Source organism: Eimeria maxima, genomic scaffold (assembly GCF_000499605.1).
Source record: "Eimeria maxima Weybridge genomic scaffold, Emw_scaff350, whole genome shotgun sequence".
Lineage (NCBI taxonomy): Eukaryota > Apicomplexa > Conoidasida > Eucoccidiorida > Eimeriidae > Eimeria > Eimeria maxima.
The window spans coordinates 1-15038 of NW_013566368.1; the positions used below are offsets into that span (position 1 = coordinate 1).

The 15038-nt window shown below is 51.8% G+C and overlaps 3 protein-coding genes across 3 annotated transcripts; 1 reads left to right on the plus strand and 2 right to left on the minus strand.

Moving 5' to 3' along the window:
• Positions 1-70: 70 nt before the first annotated feature.
• EMWEY_00029550 (thioredoxin, putative) lies at positions 71-5089 on the minus strand (the record flags this gene model as incomplete). Its single annotated transcript, XM_013481532.1, has 9 exons — positions 71-535; positions 732-1163; positions 1301-1708; positions 1865-2115; positions 2379-2546; positions 2724-3006; positions 3251-3438; positions 3699-3903; positions 4469-5089. The coding sequence occupies 9 exons, from the start codon at positions 5087-5089 to the stop codon at positions 71-73; spliced, it is 3021 nt and encodes a 1006-aa protein (XP_013336986.1).
• A 3177-nt stretch (positions 5090-8266) lies between these two features.
• EMWEY_00029560 (hypothetical protein, conserved) lies at positions 8267-11032 on the plus strand (the record flags this gene model as incomplete). The annotated part of the gene is made up of 7 exons (XM_013481533.1): positions 8267-8400; positions 8515-8575; positions 9019-9147; positions 9451-9513; positions 10188-10223; positions 10405-10637; positions 10921-11032. The coding sequence occupies 7 exons, from the start codon at positions 8267-8269 to the stop codon at positions 11030-11032; spliced, it is 768 nt and encodes a 255-aa protein (XP_013336987.1).
• A 258-nt stretch (positions 11033-11290) lies between these two features.
• EMWEY_00029570 (protein phosphatase 2b regulatory subunit, putative) lies at positions 11291-12603 on the minus strand (the record flags this gene model as incomplete). Its single annotated transcript, XM_013481534.1, has 5 exons — positions 11291-11338; positions 11478-11558; positions 11754-11984; positions 12282-12450; positions 12599-12603. 5 exons carry the CDS (start codon positions 12601-12603, stop codon positions 11291-11293), a joined length of 534 nt encoding a protein of 177 aa, XP_013336988.1.
• Positions 12604-15038: the final 2435 nt, after the last annotated feature.

Here is a 15038-nt window from a genome sequence, read left to right on the forward strand (position 1 = left end):
TCTACTCTTCCCCTCACATCTTCTAAGACACCGCTGCACTTTTCCATAGACCCAATACACTCCTCAACAATCATGATCCACATAACACCGTCGAATTCACAACTGAGTCCTCAATCACCTTGCCGGAATCAAGTACTTGCGACTTGAACGTATCACCAACCACGACTTTCACTGGGCCATCATTCGTCGTTGGTGCAGGTTGTGATACAGCAACTGGAGCCGGTGGAGCAGGGATCTTCATCTCGATTTTGGTGGTTGCGTGCTGCTGCACGAACGAAGCAAGACCGTTTGCTGTTCGCTCTCCCATGAACTTGATGGGCGTGTCCGAACCCTTCTTGAAAAACCAGACCGTTGGGAATCCCGTCACCTTGTACTTCTCATCTGGTAGCCTGTTGGCAGATCCGTCCATCTTCGCCACCACTAATGCCTCGTTTGCTGACTTCGACTCAGCTGCAAGCTTCGCGAATTCTTCGTATGTAGGTTCTAACTTCTTGCAGTGTCCACACCAGGGAGCGTATACAAGCAGCAGTACGTCCTGAGCAAGGCCTCAAATCACTGTCTCCCGTGCACGTACACATGCGATTGTGACAGCCGATTTGTACTGCTAAGGTGTAGCCTTTAATATGCACTCGTGGTGGAGGTATGCGTGGTCTGCAAGTTGGATCTTAGAGAGCATGATTTAGTGGATTGCATGGATTTTGAGGGATGGCGGCTTCAAAGATTAGAGGTACCTTGTCGTTGTCAAGCACGTCGTCATAGAAGCTCTCCGAATCGACGGTAAGTATGGGAGAGCCGTACTTGCTCTGCAGATCCTTCATTGACAGCTTCGTGCCACTTGGAGGTTTTGGGGTTGTGACAATACCCTCGAGATCAGCAGGATTTGTGGCATGCTTCTTTACAAACTCTAAAAAACCTTCCTCAGTGGATCTACCAGAGAAAACTACGGGCTGCTTTTCGCCTTTCCGGACAAACCATATTGTTGGGTAGTGAGTAACGGCAAATCCCTTGTGTCTAATTTCATTGGTGGGACCATTCATCTTTGCGACTTCCAGCACAGCTGCTGCCGCAGGGTTCGCAGAAACTGCCCGCGCAAAGCGGAAAAACGCTGGCCTTATTTTTTTGCAATAGCCACACCATGGGGCTGACACCATTAGAAGCACGTCCTGTACCAGCATAAATGACACAACAGCAGCTTTGGCGATTGAGGTCTTAGCGAAAAACGCTGTATGCACGGGGAAAAGCAGGGTATTGTTGACAACGGCCACGTAGATTCCTTCGACTTCAGGTGCTGCCTCATTACCTTGTCAGAACCCAATACGAGCTCGCCAAACGTGTTGGCGACTATTTGCTTCGCCGGTCCATCGTTCCTTTGCGGGATGGGATCCGAAATAATTTGTTCAACTTCTGGCGGGGCGATAATGTGGTGCTGCACATCAGGAAGTTTCGAATTAATGAAAGTTACGGCTGCCGTTCTGGTGAGCTGCCCTGCAAGTTGCTCGGGAGTGCTAGACCCTTTTTTTAAGAAGAAAAGTTGGGGTCCATTCGTTGTTTGAATCCACTTAATCGGGTACTGTGCCGTAAAGGTCTCGGCAGATGCGAATTGAAGGTCAGCACCAGCAGCTCTGTACATCCGAGCCATCACCAAAATATCAGCCAAAATGCGAGCGCTTCTGTTGCAGAACGCCGAGTGGACAATCACAACTGTGTCCTGAAGAGAAACACAACAGGCAGCTTCGTTGAGTCGGTTGATGCCATTAGTATTTGTTTGGAAATGAACCGTCAATGGGTTTTGCTTTTCTCGCAGAACATGCCTCACAATACACTAGGATCACAGGAAGGCAGCATCTTTTCGCGTAGAACCCACCTTATCTGCTCGGGACAGAAATGTCTCCACTGAGGTCGGGTGAAGAGGCACCACTGGATAGTCACCCAAGCGTGACAATGGATCTGGCGAGCCGCATGTATTGTATTTTGGCAGCTGAGGTGGGGGGACCCATACCATGTCCTCCATAACTGTAGGCGTTCCTACTTGCCTCAGTGCGTAACTCTCTAGGGCTTTATAGTAGAAGCACAGGACGCGCTCCGGGAGTAGACTGATCTTTGCATACTGTCGAGCTGGCCATGAGGAAAGGCACACAGAGAGAGCATCTCACAACTCTCAGGGAGTGCACTTTCGCCCAGCGGGTTGGTACCTATTTGTTTCCTCGCATGCACAAGCTCTTCCTTCTATGGGGTAGCTGGTGCATGCGGACCTACAATTTGTCTAATTAGCTGGTGCATGCGGACCTACAATTTATCTATTCGTACAGAGGCGTGCTCCACCCGGGCAGTGAGGGCGCTACCAAGCTTGCAAACTGTCTGTTTTCAACAGGTCCTACCGTTGCTTGCTATCCTCTTTGCCTCCGCATCATTCTCTTTTGCCCACTGCAGCTTCGAAAGCAAGTCTTCGCCGGTTCCATTGAAAGGTACGAAATGTTGCCAAGGGGAAAGTTCCCTCTGATACCACTCGTAATACGCACTGTCCTGTTTCAGCACCAAACTTCCGCCTGAAAGAGATAGACAGACAGCCGGAAAGTCAGCTGTGATAAATTTACCCTCTTTTGGTATTCGTAGACATCACTGTTGCCGCTTCAGCAAAAGCGTTACTCCAAAAAAGTACAAGGGGCTTTGCTAGCCAAGTACAATCAATGGGCTGCAAAAGGCAGCAAGCTTGGTGGCCTTACTCGCAAGCAGGTATGGATTTCTGTAGGCAGCCACGGTGCCATCAAGCTCAAGAATGTACTTGTACTTGGAAAACTCGGACAGTTTAATAAACTTCTTACTGCCTCCTCCGAGCTGCTCCTCAGCTTCAAAGTTCTCGTCGTTTTCCCAGCTGGTGATGGCTACGTCCAGAAGATCTGGATGGAGTGCAGATAACTGTGCAAGCTTCACGCGAACGGGGTTGCTGTCGCGACCCCTAAATGCCGCTCGGGAATCTTTAGATTCCCACGCATGTAGGCTCCAGCCCTACACAAAACACAACCGACAGAGGCCGCACCCGCCTCAATCAAAGAGCCACTGCGGATTATGACTATCTAAAAATCGATATACGAAAACTCGGCATTATCTGGGATGCATACGGGGACACATTGCAGAATGTGTGGCCAGCGACAGCGTTGACCATTTCCGCTGCATAGCTGGCAGGATAAGGTTGGCAAGTTAGCTGCCGTTGCTTTCGGTCCCACCGTATCTTCCTTTTTTACATGCGCACCTGAGAGGCCAAAAGATCTGGATCGGACTCGGTGTTACCCAAGATTGTCGAGCGCGAAACGTCCCACTGAGGGAGTACTATGTCAAAGGAGCCAGTTGACCCACACCAAGAGAACACTGGAACCCTTCCTTCACCCCAGGACTTCTCCACAAGAGGCCAGTCTCCCACATTTAACACAAATTCAACGTCTGCGGGCAGAGCAACAGGAGCTAGCCACATGCTGAAAGCCCTTCCAGAGAAGCACTGCAGCTAGCAAGGTCAACACGCATCTGCGAGGCAGCTTCCATCATGGAAGGTGGGTTTGGAATATTGTAAAGGCGAGGTTGTGCACCACAACACTTGTCAGGAAAACGGCTGAGCCTATAGAGTGCCGTTGAATTCGTATACAAGCATGACCAGCAACAGGTATCTCCTAGCTGAAAGATGCACCAAATTTGTGTTCACTAACCAGGCAATTTGACAGTGGCTGCCAATTGATGGAAGACCATATCGGCAAAGTAAGAAAATGCTGGAAAAGGACCGTGTGCTTTTTTGAACACCTGATTGTCCTTGATAACATAATGCAACAACGAAGTTGCAGAGCTCCTTTGGAGTAGTTTTGGGATAGCTTGCCGTAGCTTGCCAAGATCGATGGTCTCAAAACTCTTCAGGTCCTGCACACACACACACACACACACACACACACACACACACACACACACATACACACACACACACACGACAGTGAGAAAGAGATGTAGTGGGTCAGTGGGGAAGCTTCTGTGTCATGGAGCTAACAGCTCCCTTATGCATTCAATTGACACCAAAGTCTTCTTATAAATTCAACACAGTTGCAAGTGTTCAACTTCCAAGATATGCGGACGGCAGATAAGGCACAGGTCTGGCACGCCTTGCTTGTAAGCGCAGATATGGATGCCATGCTTAGTGTCCCCTCACTTCCCTCTGCCTCAGTGCAGCACATTTACTCAATTTGGACTTCACGAAAACGCATGAAAATTGAAAAGCACCAAACACTGCGTCTTAACGCAGCAAGCAAGTCAAGGCATGGAAATGCTTGAATTGTTTACCCGCCCTACAATTGAGTCTCCACCACATGAATGCTTTATAGTTGAAGGTTATCAACAGAAGGAAATCTCAACCGTCTCTCAAGAGCCTAACCATTTGGACTAGGGAGATATTTTAGTGAGACCCAACGTGTCCATGTATGTAAGGAATCACCTCTTCCAGTTGTGGGAAGGTGCGCGGACAACCCATGGCCTGCGTCCAGGCAAAAGCCTGGACGGGGGCGGTGCAACTGGGCTCATGAATGGGCCCTGGTACTGAGATGTCAAGAGGTGGAATAGAAATGGGGGTTTGTTTGTCAGCATAGCTAATCCGCAGGCGCAGCTCGTGGCCACTGGGCACGCCTTCCTTGACCCGAAAAGCCACTTGAAATTCACCTCCGCCTAAGTCATACAACTCTGAAGCAACAGATTGCCCCGCACGTCCAGGAATCGAAGGCGAAATATGCCACGTGAGGCGGATATTATCCTTCTTGAATCCAATGGGAAGTTCACCGCCGCTGTCGTTTCGAACGGCTATCCGGAAGTGGCGAGTAGGAGCCGCGAATGCAGGATCTAGACCGGGCCCCCCAATTACTTCGTACTTGCAGGTCAGGACTCGTGGGCTGTAGAAAAAGCCCAAGTATACAGCGACCAGCAGGACCAAGACCCACGCCACTTTGGAACTTGCTAAACGGGTCCATCGCCTCAAGGAAGAACGGCGTCCCCGTGACGCAGCTTTAGCAGCTGCAGCTCTCACAGCCTTCGGCTGTTGGGACACAGGGGACGGTGTGCCCATTTCTGTCTGCGACCGTGGGTGAGTCTTTTGACTCCGCACCCGACCGATGGTACTACAAGAGAACTCTGCTCAAAACCACGCAATCGCCTCCACAACCAGCTTTTATTTCCCCCCTTTTGCCTGTACAATTAAGTACGGTGTTGCAGCGTTTTACTGCGGGGGAGGTGTGTGCTTAGTTCGAGAGTTGGTACTGTGCCTGTGAGCCTCACCCGGGCCCGCCTGGACCGGTGCGGCACAAAGGCTAGAGCGCAGCAGTCTGCGGAGTGTCAGTCACTTCGGTTAGATTTCATTGCCAAAACGTGATTAGGTGAAAATGTATTATAGAGGTCTCCAGCAATGTGCTTGAGCAACGCGGCCGATAAGACCAGCCCAGCCCCGCCTTGTCGGCCGCAGTCAAACTACGCTTACCTCAGCCCCCACGAACATCTTGGGGGTTCAGGAATTTCTAATTAGAGAAGAAAGGGAAGGATTAGCCGAGGTGGAAGGGCAAAGTAAATTCCTTGCTAACTACCAGTCACTACCAGGTTGCGGCAGCTGCTCCACCATTGGCCTACAGCGTGAGGAGGTTCGCTCGACGAGTGCACGGAAGGGGTCGCCCCTCCAAATCCGCTCGAAAACCCGAAGCCCAAATTTCGTCAAAACACAGAGGCCTGCCTTGATGCTTGCACCGCCGAATAGACACGTGCTAACACTTAGAAAACAGCAGCGCGAGCACCGTGCTTGCGTTGAGCAAGACATTAGCTGGGGAGCCGCAAATGAAGGCTAACCCGTAGAAAAGCAAAAACAAGCTTAACACCGCTCTTTGTTGGGTGCCCACACTCTAGCAAGTGTCCTCCCCAGAGTGGCAAGACAATGCTCACACAGCGCCACCTGCCGCTCGACGCCACGTAAGTCACACGAAACTGGCAGATGCGCTGTCCTTGGGGTCTAGCTTCCCTAATGTGATGCAATATTGCTAAGTACGTTCGACGGCAAAGCCGTATACAATAACTTTCGGTCCTGATCCCGGCAAGCCCGTCCACGGGAGGGACACTTTAAATAGGTGTGTTGTGCGGAGCGAAATTACCGCCCTGCGTCAATGCAAATGCTACGCTGCAGCTACCATTTGGGAAGCTGGTGCTGCAAGCAACGGCCTAGGGCCTAGAGGAGACTTGGAAGATAAACATGCCTTGGAGATGCTGTGATTACCGGTGGCACGTCCATCGGCCTGTATGAAGCTATACAAAAATCTTTCCTCAAGCAGGGTTACCTCCGTTTAAACACATAGCAAGTCAGTATGTAAAATTTCAGAGAAGGTTGTTTAGGAGCCGCCTCCACACGCTTACGGGACGAATCTCATACACCACAGCCTTGCGGCCATCCTTTAGTTTCTTCTCGAGTTCCTTCAGTTCCACTTTTCGTGACTCAATTAGGTATTTGTAAACACCCTGCAACCCGCAGCCCCACCCACAGCACACACAAGCCACATTTACCCACTATTACGAGTCTCTGTGCCAGAAAAGAGCGTGGAAATTTTTAAGTCCGTTGCTACATGGGAGCACGTGCTACAAATATGAGACGGCAGCCACACTTCGAGACGCAGCCAGATGCCTTCTGTGCGTGATCAACACTGCTCTACAATTTGTCCTCTCAGACACCGTGTCACAAGACGCAAGCTAGTATTGCAAGAGTAGCACTTCCTACGTAGATGTTCGGCTGCACCAGCCGCACAGCGAAGTGCTGCGACGCTGCTTTGCGTAGCGAGGGCAGTGGGCGGCCATGCCACGTCGTAGGGGCCCACGCTCCCCCTGGTTCACTTCTCCCTACAGCAGGCAGCAACCCCACAATTTGCGTCTTCTGGTAGCCAGTGGATGTAGAAACCCTTGAAGCCTTGATGCTTGCTACATGAGCAGAAGGGAAACCCCACTGAACAAATGTTGCCACAGCAGACACAGCTGCAGCATCGTCCGGTGCTAAAGGAGGGAGAAGTGCTGCTGCAGGCCTTGTAACAGCACGAAGGGAAGCTCTAGATATATCTGCAGCTGGCCACAGAACTGCTGCTCCCGTGCATAACCAAATGCAAGGCAACACGCATAAGACGGTCAACAGGGCCCGCTTGCAGCGCCTTAGGGAGCATTGCCACCCCATAGTTAGGAAAATGTAAGACCGCCAAAATGTATTTAGACGAATACGATGCTGAGGAGTTCGAAGCCAAGGTAGTGTATCGCCGGCTCGACTTGCAGGGAAATGGGGGCACGGCGTAGCATGTACTGAGCAGGCCCTAAGGGGGCCACCCCCACCTTTTCAAAATGAGAAGCAAAGTTTATAAGACTACTCATTTCCCTTTCATTTCCCCCAAAACTGAAACTGCAGCTCATTCTGCTAACGGCTGGGTTGCTGACTGGTGGGGCTCTCTGGCCAGTCGGCGGCGGGAGTCCGCCATTCTACGATAGTTGTCTGGGGACAATCTACCAAACAAATTTTATTTTATTTAGGACATTGGTTTGAATTCAATTATTATGATGTGATGTGAGGTATCCACCTTAAAGGCGACAGGTGTGCAGGATTGCTCGGCGCCTGCTCGCGTTTTCGAATCGTTGTTCATTTTCTTCTAGGTCCCCTTCCTCCCCAGCACCAGGCAAATAACATATGTGTATGTGTATATATGCACTTGCATATGAAGCCCTCATCTTCTCTTGCTGCTTGCCTATTTTAGCCGCGTTCACGGCCCATGATCGAAATGTAGATGCTCTCGAGGCTGCTCAAGCACGTCGCGGTACTGTCGTCCTCAGAAAACAAGTACAGTGAACTCGTGGGCTCACAAAGGCTGTCATGAAATAGACTACAGGATACCGTCAAAGTCGAAGACTGGTGGGCATGCCGTCGCTCGTCGCCCTGTTGGGCTGCAGGGTTCGATGCCCCCCATCATTACGGCCGTTGGGCAGGCCTTTTGAGCACTTGCGAAGTGGACTATACACCCAGCCTGAAAAATGCTGCATAAATGGCCCTGAGGAGTTGTGGAGGCGCCACCGCCAATGCACCTTCCCCAGCAGGCTGGTAGTACGCAGGTCTGTAGACAGGGCCTGTGTACTTACAGGCCAAACCTGGCGACTCCTCTCAAGCCTCTCAGCAAGTGCTGCAACAACAGAGCACACTTCGGTTAGTGCCGAGAATTCTCCCTCTCTTGACTCTAGAGGGATGACTTGGCTTGCAGAAGGCCGGAGGCGTTTGGCCTCCCGCCTACGGCGGGTGCAGAAGGAAGACTGGGTCCTCCTGTGCATCTCTTTGGGATGGGGTGCTGTTTTGGGGGGTGCTGTTTTGTTCAAAGCGTGGTAAGCGCGAATCTCAGAGATTTCAGGAAGTTTCAGTGCAGATAGTTACACGATAAATGCCCGAATATGGGGTCGTGCACCGAAACCCATTATCGCGTGGTGCTTGCCTTCCAGGCGCTCAGCTACGCGCGAATCGCGGCATCCTTACTTGCAAGAGGCGAAGTCGATGCTGCAGGTTCGCTTTGTAGGTGCATGCTCCTCATGCATCAGCATGTTTTTATTCCGGTCTGTCTACCCGCAACGACTGCCGTTTTTTCCCCAGCCGTATATATCAGCTGTACCAGCTATGGTCATGCACAAAGTCTTTGCCGAACGTATCTGATTGATGCAGAGTGTTATTGACGCAGAATGTTAAGCCGAAGGCGTGACCATATCTCCTGAAGCAATTATTTTGATGTCCAGGCCACTGTGCCCATTAACAAAAATATCATCTTCGTGCTGTCATATACGTGGAGTTGCGTGCACGTTGGTCCCATTCTCGAATTGCAACTGTGCAACAATTGTGCCTGGATGTACCCTGTTGCATATAGCGCTAGACCATACTGTATTGTAACCCATGCGTCAACATGCTTGAGCTATGAGCCCACAATTTCGGCCTCGAATGTGGTTTATGCTCAGTCCGATGCTTCAGTGGTTGATTATCTGGGGTTGCCTTTGGATGTGACATCGGTCGAAGAACACAATGAGACGTTTGCTCCTTGGAAAAGGCTCGTGCTGCAGTTACATGGCCCCAAAGGTTGCACTCATGTGAGCTCCTGACTATTATCTCAAAGACCTCTAGCGCTCCACTACGATGAGGGTGCGCTGTCGACAGATACAGCCACTCCATCACTTCTCTTGTGTGCGGATGTTCCAGGCTTTTGTATGCGCCCGCCGCACCGGATACAGCGAGCAGGACCTTGTAGAGAAGTTCTCTGTCAGTTGTACCCCCAAGCACCCAAAACTGTGGCAGTCTTGCTTCTTCCCCAACACAAATGACGCACAAGCCCTGAAGCGCCTGCAGAAGAGGAGAATCTGCATGTGTGCTTTTGTTGCTGTTGGTTTGGGCAGGAGGAAGATGAGGCGGCGTTGTGGCACAGGCCGTACGTCTTAAAGCAGTGGCTGCTGCAGTTAGTAAGCGACGCTTGGGAGTTCTTCCAGTTGTTCTTTTCGTCCACAGGCACAGAAGGCATGGGAAGGCCGGACGGCATCGGGCAGTGGGAAGTGACATCGTTGTTCGTGCTGGCGCCTCAAGATCCTGTGAAAGATTGTAGAGATACGCAAGTACAGACCCCCAGAGTTATTGCGTGCAAGGGCAGCCCTGCGGATAATCCTGATTGGTGTAAGACTGCCAACCCGATAAAAAGCCGGATAATCCCAAATTATTGAGCGCAGACAATTCCCTTAAGTTTGGCAGTCAGTGCATTCTCCACTTGATATTGCTTCCAAAGGAAGCGGACAAATGGACTGGTTCCAATTGACAATCTTGACTGCCTGCTGGTATCCGTACATCAGACCGCCTTCTCCCGCCCACACAAACCACGGAGAAACTCCTTTCCCACTGGATCGCCAATACGTGCCTCTTACTTCTCTGTTTATATTCCCTACGACGCGGGCGTGCGGAGTGGAAGATGGCAACAGAACGAGTCAGCAGCAAGTCTACTAAAAACCCCACCTTGCACTCACGATAAACTACCGTTCAGTATGAGTGAAGATGCGTGTGCCTGGCTTCATGCCTCTGGGCTAGGATAACTGGGGAGCAAGCCCTGCGACGACATGTGGTGCCGGGTTTCGCTTTGCGATTGCAGCTCTCTGCCATTCGATTCGTCAACCACTTCATTACAGTGCGTCACTATCTCTGTCGTGTCTACCGTCACGGCATAGCAACACCTTGGAACTAGCCCGCCACATGACATCCTTATCCACATCAGCAGAGCGTCTTGCTGAAAGTTGGCCAGTCGCTACAAAGAAATTTCATGCTTCAAGTAAGGTAGAACTTTCTGTACGCTGTGAGCTGCTGTGCAGCACCACCGCCACCTGCAGCAGCTAACTGCTCGCCAGCTCCACGACGCAGCAAAGGAGAGACGGCCCCTTTCAGGAAACGCCTTAGGCGGGGATAAACGAATCACCGCGCCGCAGGTGCGCCTGCGGCACTTCACGGGGCAACTCTCTCGTGAGGCTATAGACGGAGTGGCGCATCTCGAAATCCACACTCAAGAAAACGGAAGGGGTGACCCTGACTTCGCCGGAATGTTACAGTGCGAGTTGGTGAGACGCAGCTTGTTGCAGTAGCGCGGTACAGAACGCGCGCCGAGTAGTTACCGGTTGCGCTGGTGAACCTTCTTCTGGAGCGCCTAATGTCGTGTGCTCACAGCGTCTGCAAGCCCGTCGGCCTTCATCTTCATGCCCTTTTGTTGCTTTCGAGTGAGACATCGAGCCTCCCCCGAAAGAGTGACTGACAGCTGCAGCAGCAAGGGCCAATGGGATGTGTGGTGGCGACTGCCGCTGCGTCGGTTCCTGTCGCCGCGTTCTTTCGTGCAGGAGCACTTTGTCTTTGATTCTAGAGCCTCGAGACGCTGCAGATCCGCCATTCCCTGTGGTGCAGGCGTTCGCCTTGGACCCCAAAGCACTCGCCGTACCTCCGGAGGCGTAGATCGCGCTAAACCCTCTGAACCCGAAACCTTCAATCTCTAATGCATCTGCCATCTCCCTATGGGTAACCCTTTTGCCCATTAGCCGTTTCCGATCAAACCTCCACTGTACCAGAAGGCCCCACTGGGATGACGAACAGCCCTGCTGGTCGTCACCAAGCAGAGTGATGCAGATGGCGCAAAGGCAGCACCGTCTACCCGGAGAGGGCCTCTCCGCCGTTACCTCGCTAGCTCGGGTAGAGACGCATGCATGAAGCACCTCACACGTCAACTCGCAACTTATCTGCGATATCAATATGCGAAACCATCTGCAGCGCATCTCACTCACACGCGTTTGCACCATCATGCCCCGTGCATTGGTTATACTAACGCGACAAAACAATCTGGTTGTTGCTGTTTTTTCTATCACAATTGTGGTGCTCTCACTGCATGCAAACTGCTGCCCACCTCCCTAAATTCTTCAAACGAAATCATTCCGTCCCCATCCTTGTCTGCCTGTACTATGGTCCGGTCCACTAGCTGTTGCAACTGCAGCAACAAACGTATAAGCAGCACGGTAATCTGGGAAGCAGCATGATAAGTAACGACTTTAAATGTGCACTTAGCACTTGAGTTCGCCTAGTGGAATGGTTGACATAACATGAAGGGCTGCTGCAAACGGTGCAGAACGCAGCTGGGACAGGTCCGGCGTCGTGGTAGCTTGCAGTGGCCTGTTTCGCCTACCTGCTGATCATTCAAGTTGTTTCCAACCATCATCTTCATCACTGCGAAGAGCTCCCCGTTGCTGATGTGGCCGTCTTTGTTGATGTCGTAAACATCGAAAGCAAACTTTGTCTTCTGCATTTCGTCCGTACCCGCTGCTAACTTAGACAGACCCACCAGAAACTCTATGAACGACACGCGGCCGTCTCCATTAGTATCAAATATCGACAGCACCCGTTTAACCAACGGATTCTGAAGGCATAGACACACCAAACACTCCACACAAATGACGCAGAAATTCCTGTCAATACACGCGCATTGACATACACAGATACCCCCTTGGCATACAAACTCCACATACGACCCTAAAAGCGAACGCGGAAACAAACGGATATTTGCTTTCCAACATGAGCCGACACAGAAAATCAAGCATCACATGCTCCTGATAACCCTGCTTCGAGCGTTGAGCAAGAGCTCTCTGGAAATCACCCCACATCCCTAACCGTCCCGCGGCTGTGACGGGGCAGGGGAAAAATGTACAAAACGCACATCTGCAATCTCTGGTACGTCGAACAGCTCGTGCGGATCCAGTTCTCCATTGTGATTTGTGTCCAGAGCTCGGAACCGTTTGTACAACTTCTTGATGTCACGCTCACTGAAGTTGGCTGCCTGGACCAGGTCCTTCTGCTCCTGAGGGCTCAGCTGCCCCTGCGCGTTGCTGCACGCCAAATGAGATGGAGGCAGCAGCAGAAGGACTATGCTCGTGGAGTGCAACTACCGCGCACAGTGTCACTTGCAGCCGGACAAGCGTGGGAAAGAGGAGGGCGGTTGGTTAACAGCTAACAAACTCCACCGCAGGCACTCACCCCATGGTGGCCTGATGCTTGAGGCGACGTTGGCCAACGGCTGGCGAATAACTGCACTCCAGTGCCCGACCGGCGACCTCTGAGTTGCTCCGCTGCAATACTGCCACCGCTCTCCTCCGCTCAAAACACTTCAGGTTGTCCGCTTACGAACTGCGGGCGGCAGAACACTTCGTTTTCCGCAAATTTGACGTTGCAGCGGACCGCAGCTGGTGGCTGGCCGCCGGCCCGACCCGGAACTTTACGAGAGCCAGGCCTTTGTGTGCGTACAGCCGCTTCTGTCTAGCTGAAGTAGCTGCTGCAGTCGACCACATCGACTGCTACCTTGATGTAAGCCCAAACACCTTCCTGTGAAGCTCGTCTCTGCACAGGTAGACGAATGGGGCTGGTGACTGTATAGGAGCCGCGAACAAACACACGACCGAATGCAGGCGGGAGGAAAGCTTCAGGGCCACACTAAACTTCTACAAACGAAAACGCAAGGTGAAGCGTTTGCTGGACCTTTTGAGCCCCGCTGCACCTTCCTTGTGCATGCACAGATTACACGGCAGACTCCTGACCGAGCGAGTGCACTCCTCCCAATGGTGCTGTCGCCTACAGACAGCAGTCTCACAGATCTGCTGGGGACACGAGCCGACAGAAACCTGCAGTGGAGACGCATCTGCCAGCAGCTCCCCAACCACCCTTCACAGCGTGCCACAGGACAGGACGCCGCAGAGTTCAGGTCGCAAGGGTCGCAACAAGACAAACGGCACAGTCTAGGGTAAGAGTCGATATACAACTAAATTCAATTTGCATATTTCAACGCTCTCAAAATCCAACTCCCTGCAAAGCAACAGCTGCCGCTACGTCCTGCAAGTGCAATGATACCACACTGCGAGGCAGCGATTGTAGTGCTGGCTACTGCAACAGCGCCTGTGAAACTCAGCCCCGGGCTGCAGAAAGAAGCGTCTAAAATACTTTTAAATTACAAACGGAATTACAATTAGTGATATAATGCGCTAGGCTAGCGAAGTTCTGATGTTGGCTAGCCTTACGGGCTCATCACAGTAGAGGCAGCTATGTCTGCTGCAAGCGGCGCCTCTGCCAGCTCAGCGCTGAAAGGGAGGAGAGGGATCACTTTTCTTGTATTCTAGCTGAACTACCGGCTTGTTTAATAATGTGTCAAATGCAGAGAGTATCTGGGGTCCCCAGCGCCAGTCACTAAGGACCTGTAGGAGCTAGCCGATATCAGAGACTTACGAGTTGGAGCATGCTCAGTGTGAAGCTGGCACTAGTTCCACTTGCCTGCAACCAGGCTAGTGAGGGCTAACTGAGTATTTAGCAATCGCCTGAAATGCTAGCGCATGCAACGGCGAAGGGCTTGGCTACAAATGCGTGTGGGGTTTCCGCGTTGTTGCATCCAGGTGCGCTGGGACTTACGCAACTCGTGGCATGCCGCCTCCTATCCACACCAGCTCTAGGCCCTTGTGCCGCTGTGAGCAGGACTCCAGGAGACTTGAGGAAGGGGGTTATTAGCTGTTTTGTGGGAAATCTTTTGACTGCAGTAAGCGTCCTCTAACCCCTTCGAGGGCAGCTCGCGGCAATCATGTATTGTAATAGAGCCGGAGATTCAAGATGAGAAGAGTCCCCCGGGAATGAAGGCGTACAGAGGCTGGAAGCTGGCTAGTAAGCTACCCTCCAGCCTCTGTACGCCCAAGGTCTCGAGGATGGTGTGGGGGGTTCGTGGGCGGCTGCCATGAGTTGCAACGTGCCTTAGTGCGGTTCCTGCCGCAAGGTAACACTTCATGCAAACACAAGCCAACCCAGCTTTTTTGCAGGCGCCAACGCAGTAGCTTATTCTTAAATGCCTCCTTTGCTCAAGAAACCCAGCCTCATTGTTAGCACAGTTGCATATATATGCATTATGCGGTCCTTCCTCACATCGTTCTCTTCCATTCTGAGCATGAGTATCGTTATAACCAGCAAACGTCTCCTCCAGAACCCTTGAGACAGGGGAGGCCGGTTTAATTCCGTATTCAAATGCGTGTTCGTCACTAAGTGTACCAACAGCCAGGAGCGCATCGGCGAATATTCCCATCTGGCTAAAAATGTGTTTATCCGTGGCAACCATTCTGCAGGACAGAAGAGTCTGGAATCCCTTTGACACAACAACAACAAGCGGGTTGGTGTTTCAGGGCGGCGGCGCCCTAAAGAAGTGCCACGAAGCGTCGAATTAATACTGATGCCGAACGGTCACTGCAGTGACGGTGGTGCCAGTCATACGGGATTTCCGTGTTCATAAAAAAACCAGCCTGTTGTTTAAGAGTTGACCAACATTCGTAACTCCCAGAAGGCACTTTATGAACAAAAGAAAGGCGTCAACAAAACAGTTGCATAACCGTCCCGCGCTTGGTGCCGAGCCACCACCCCCGCCTGCTCACAGCTCAGCTCATCCCAACCC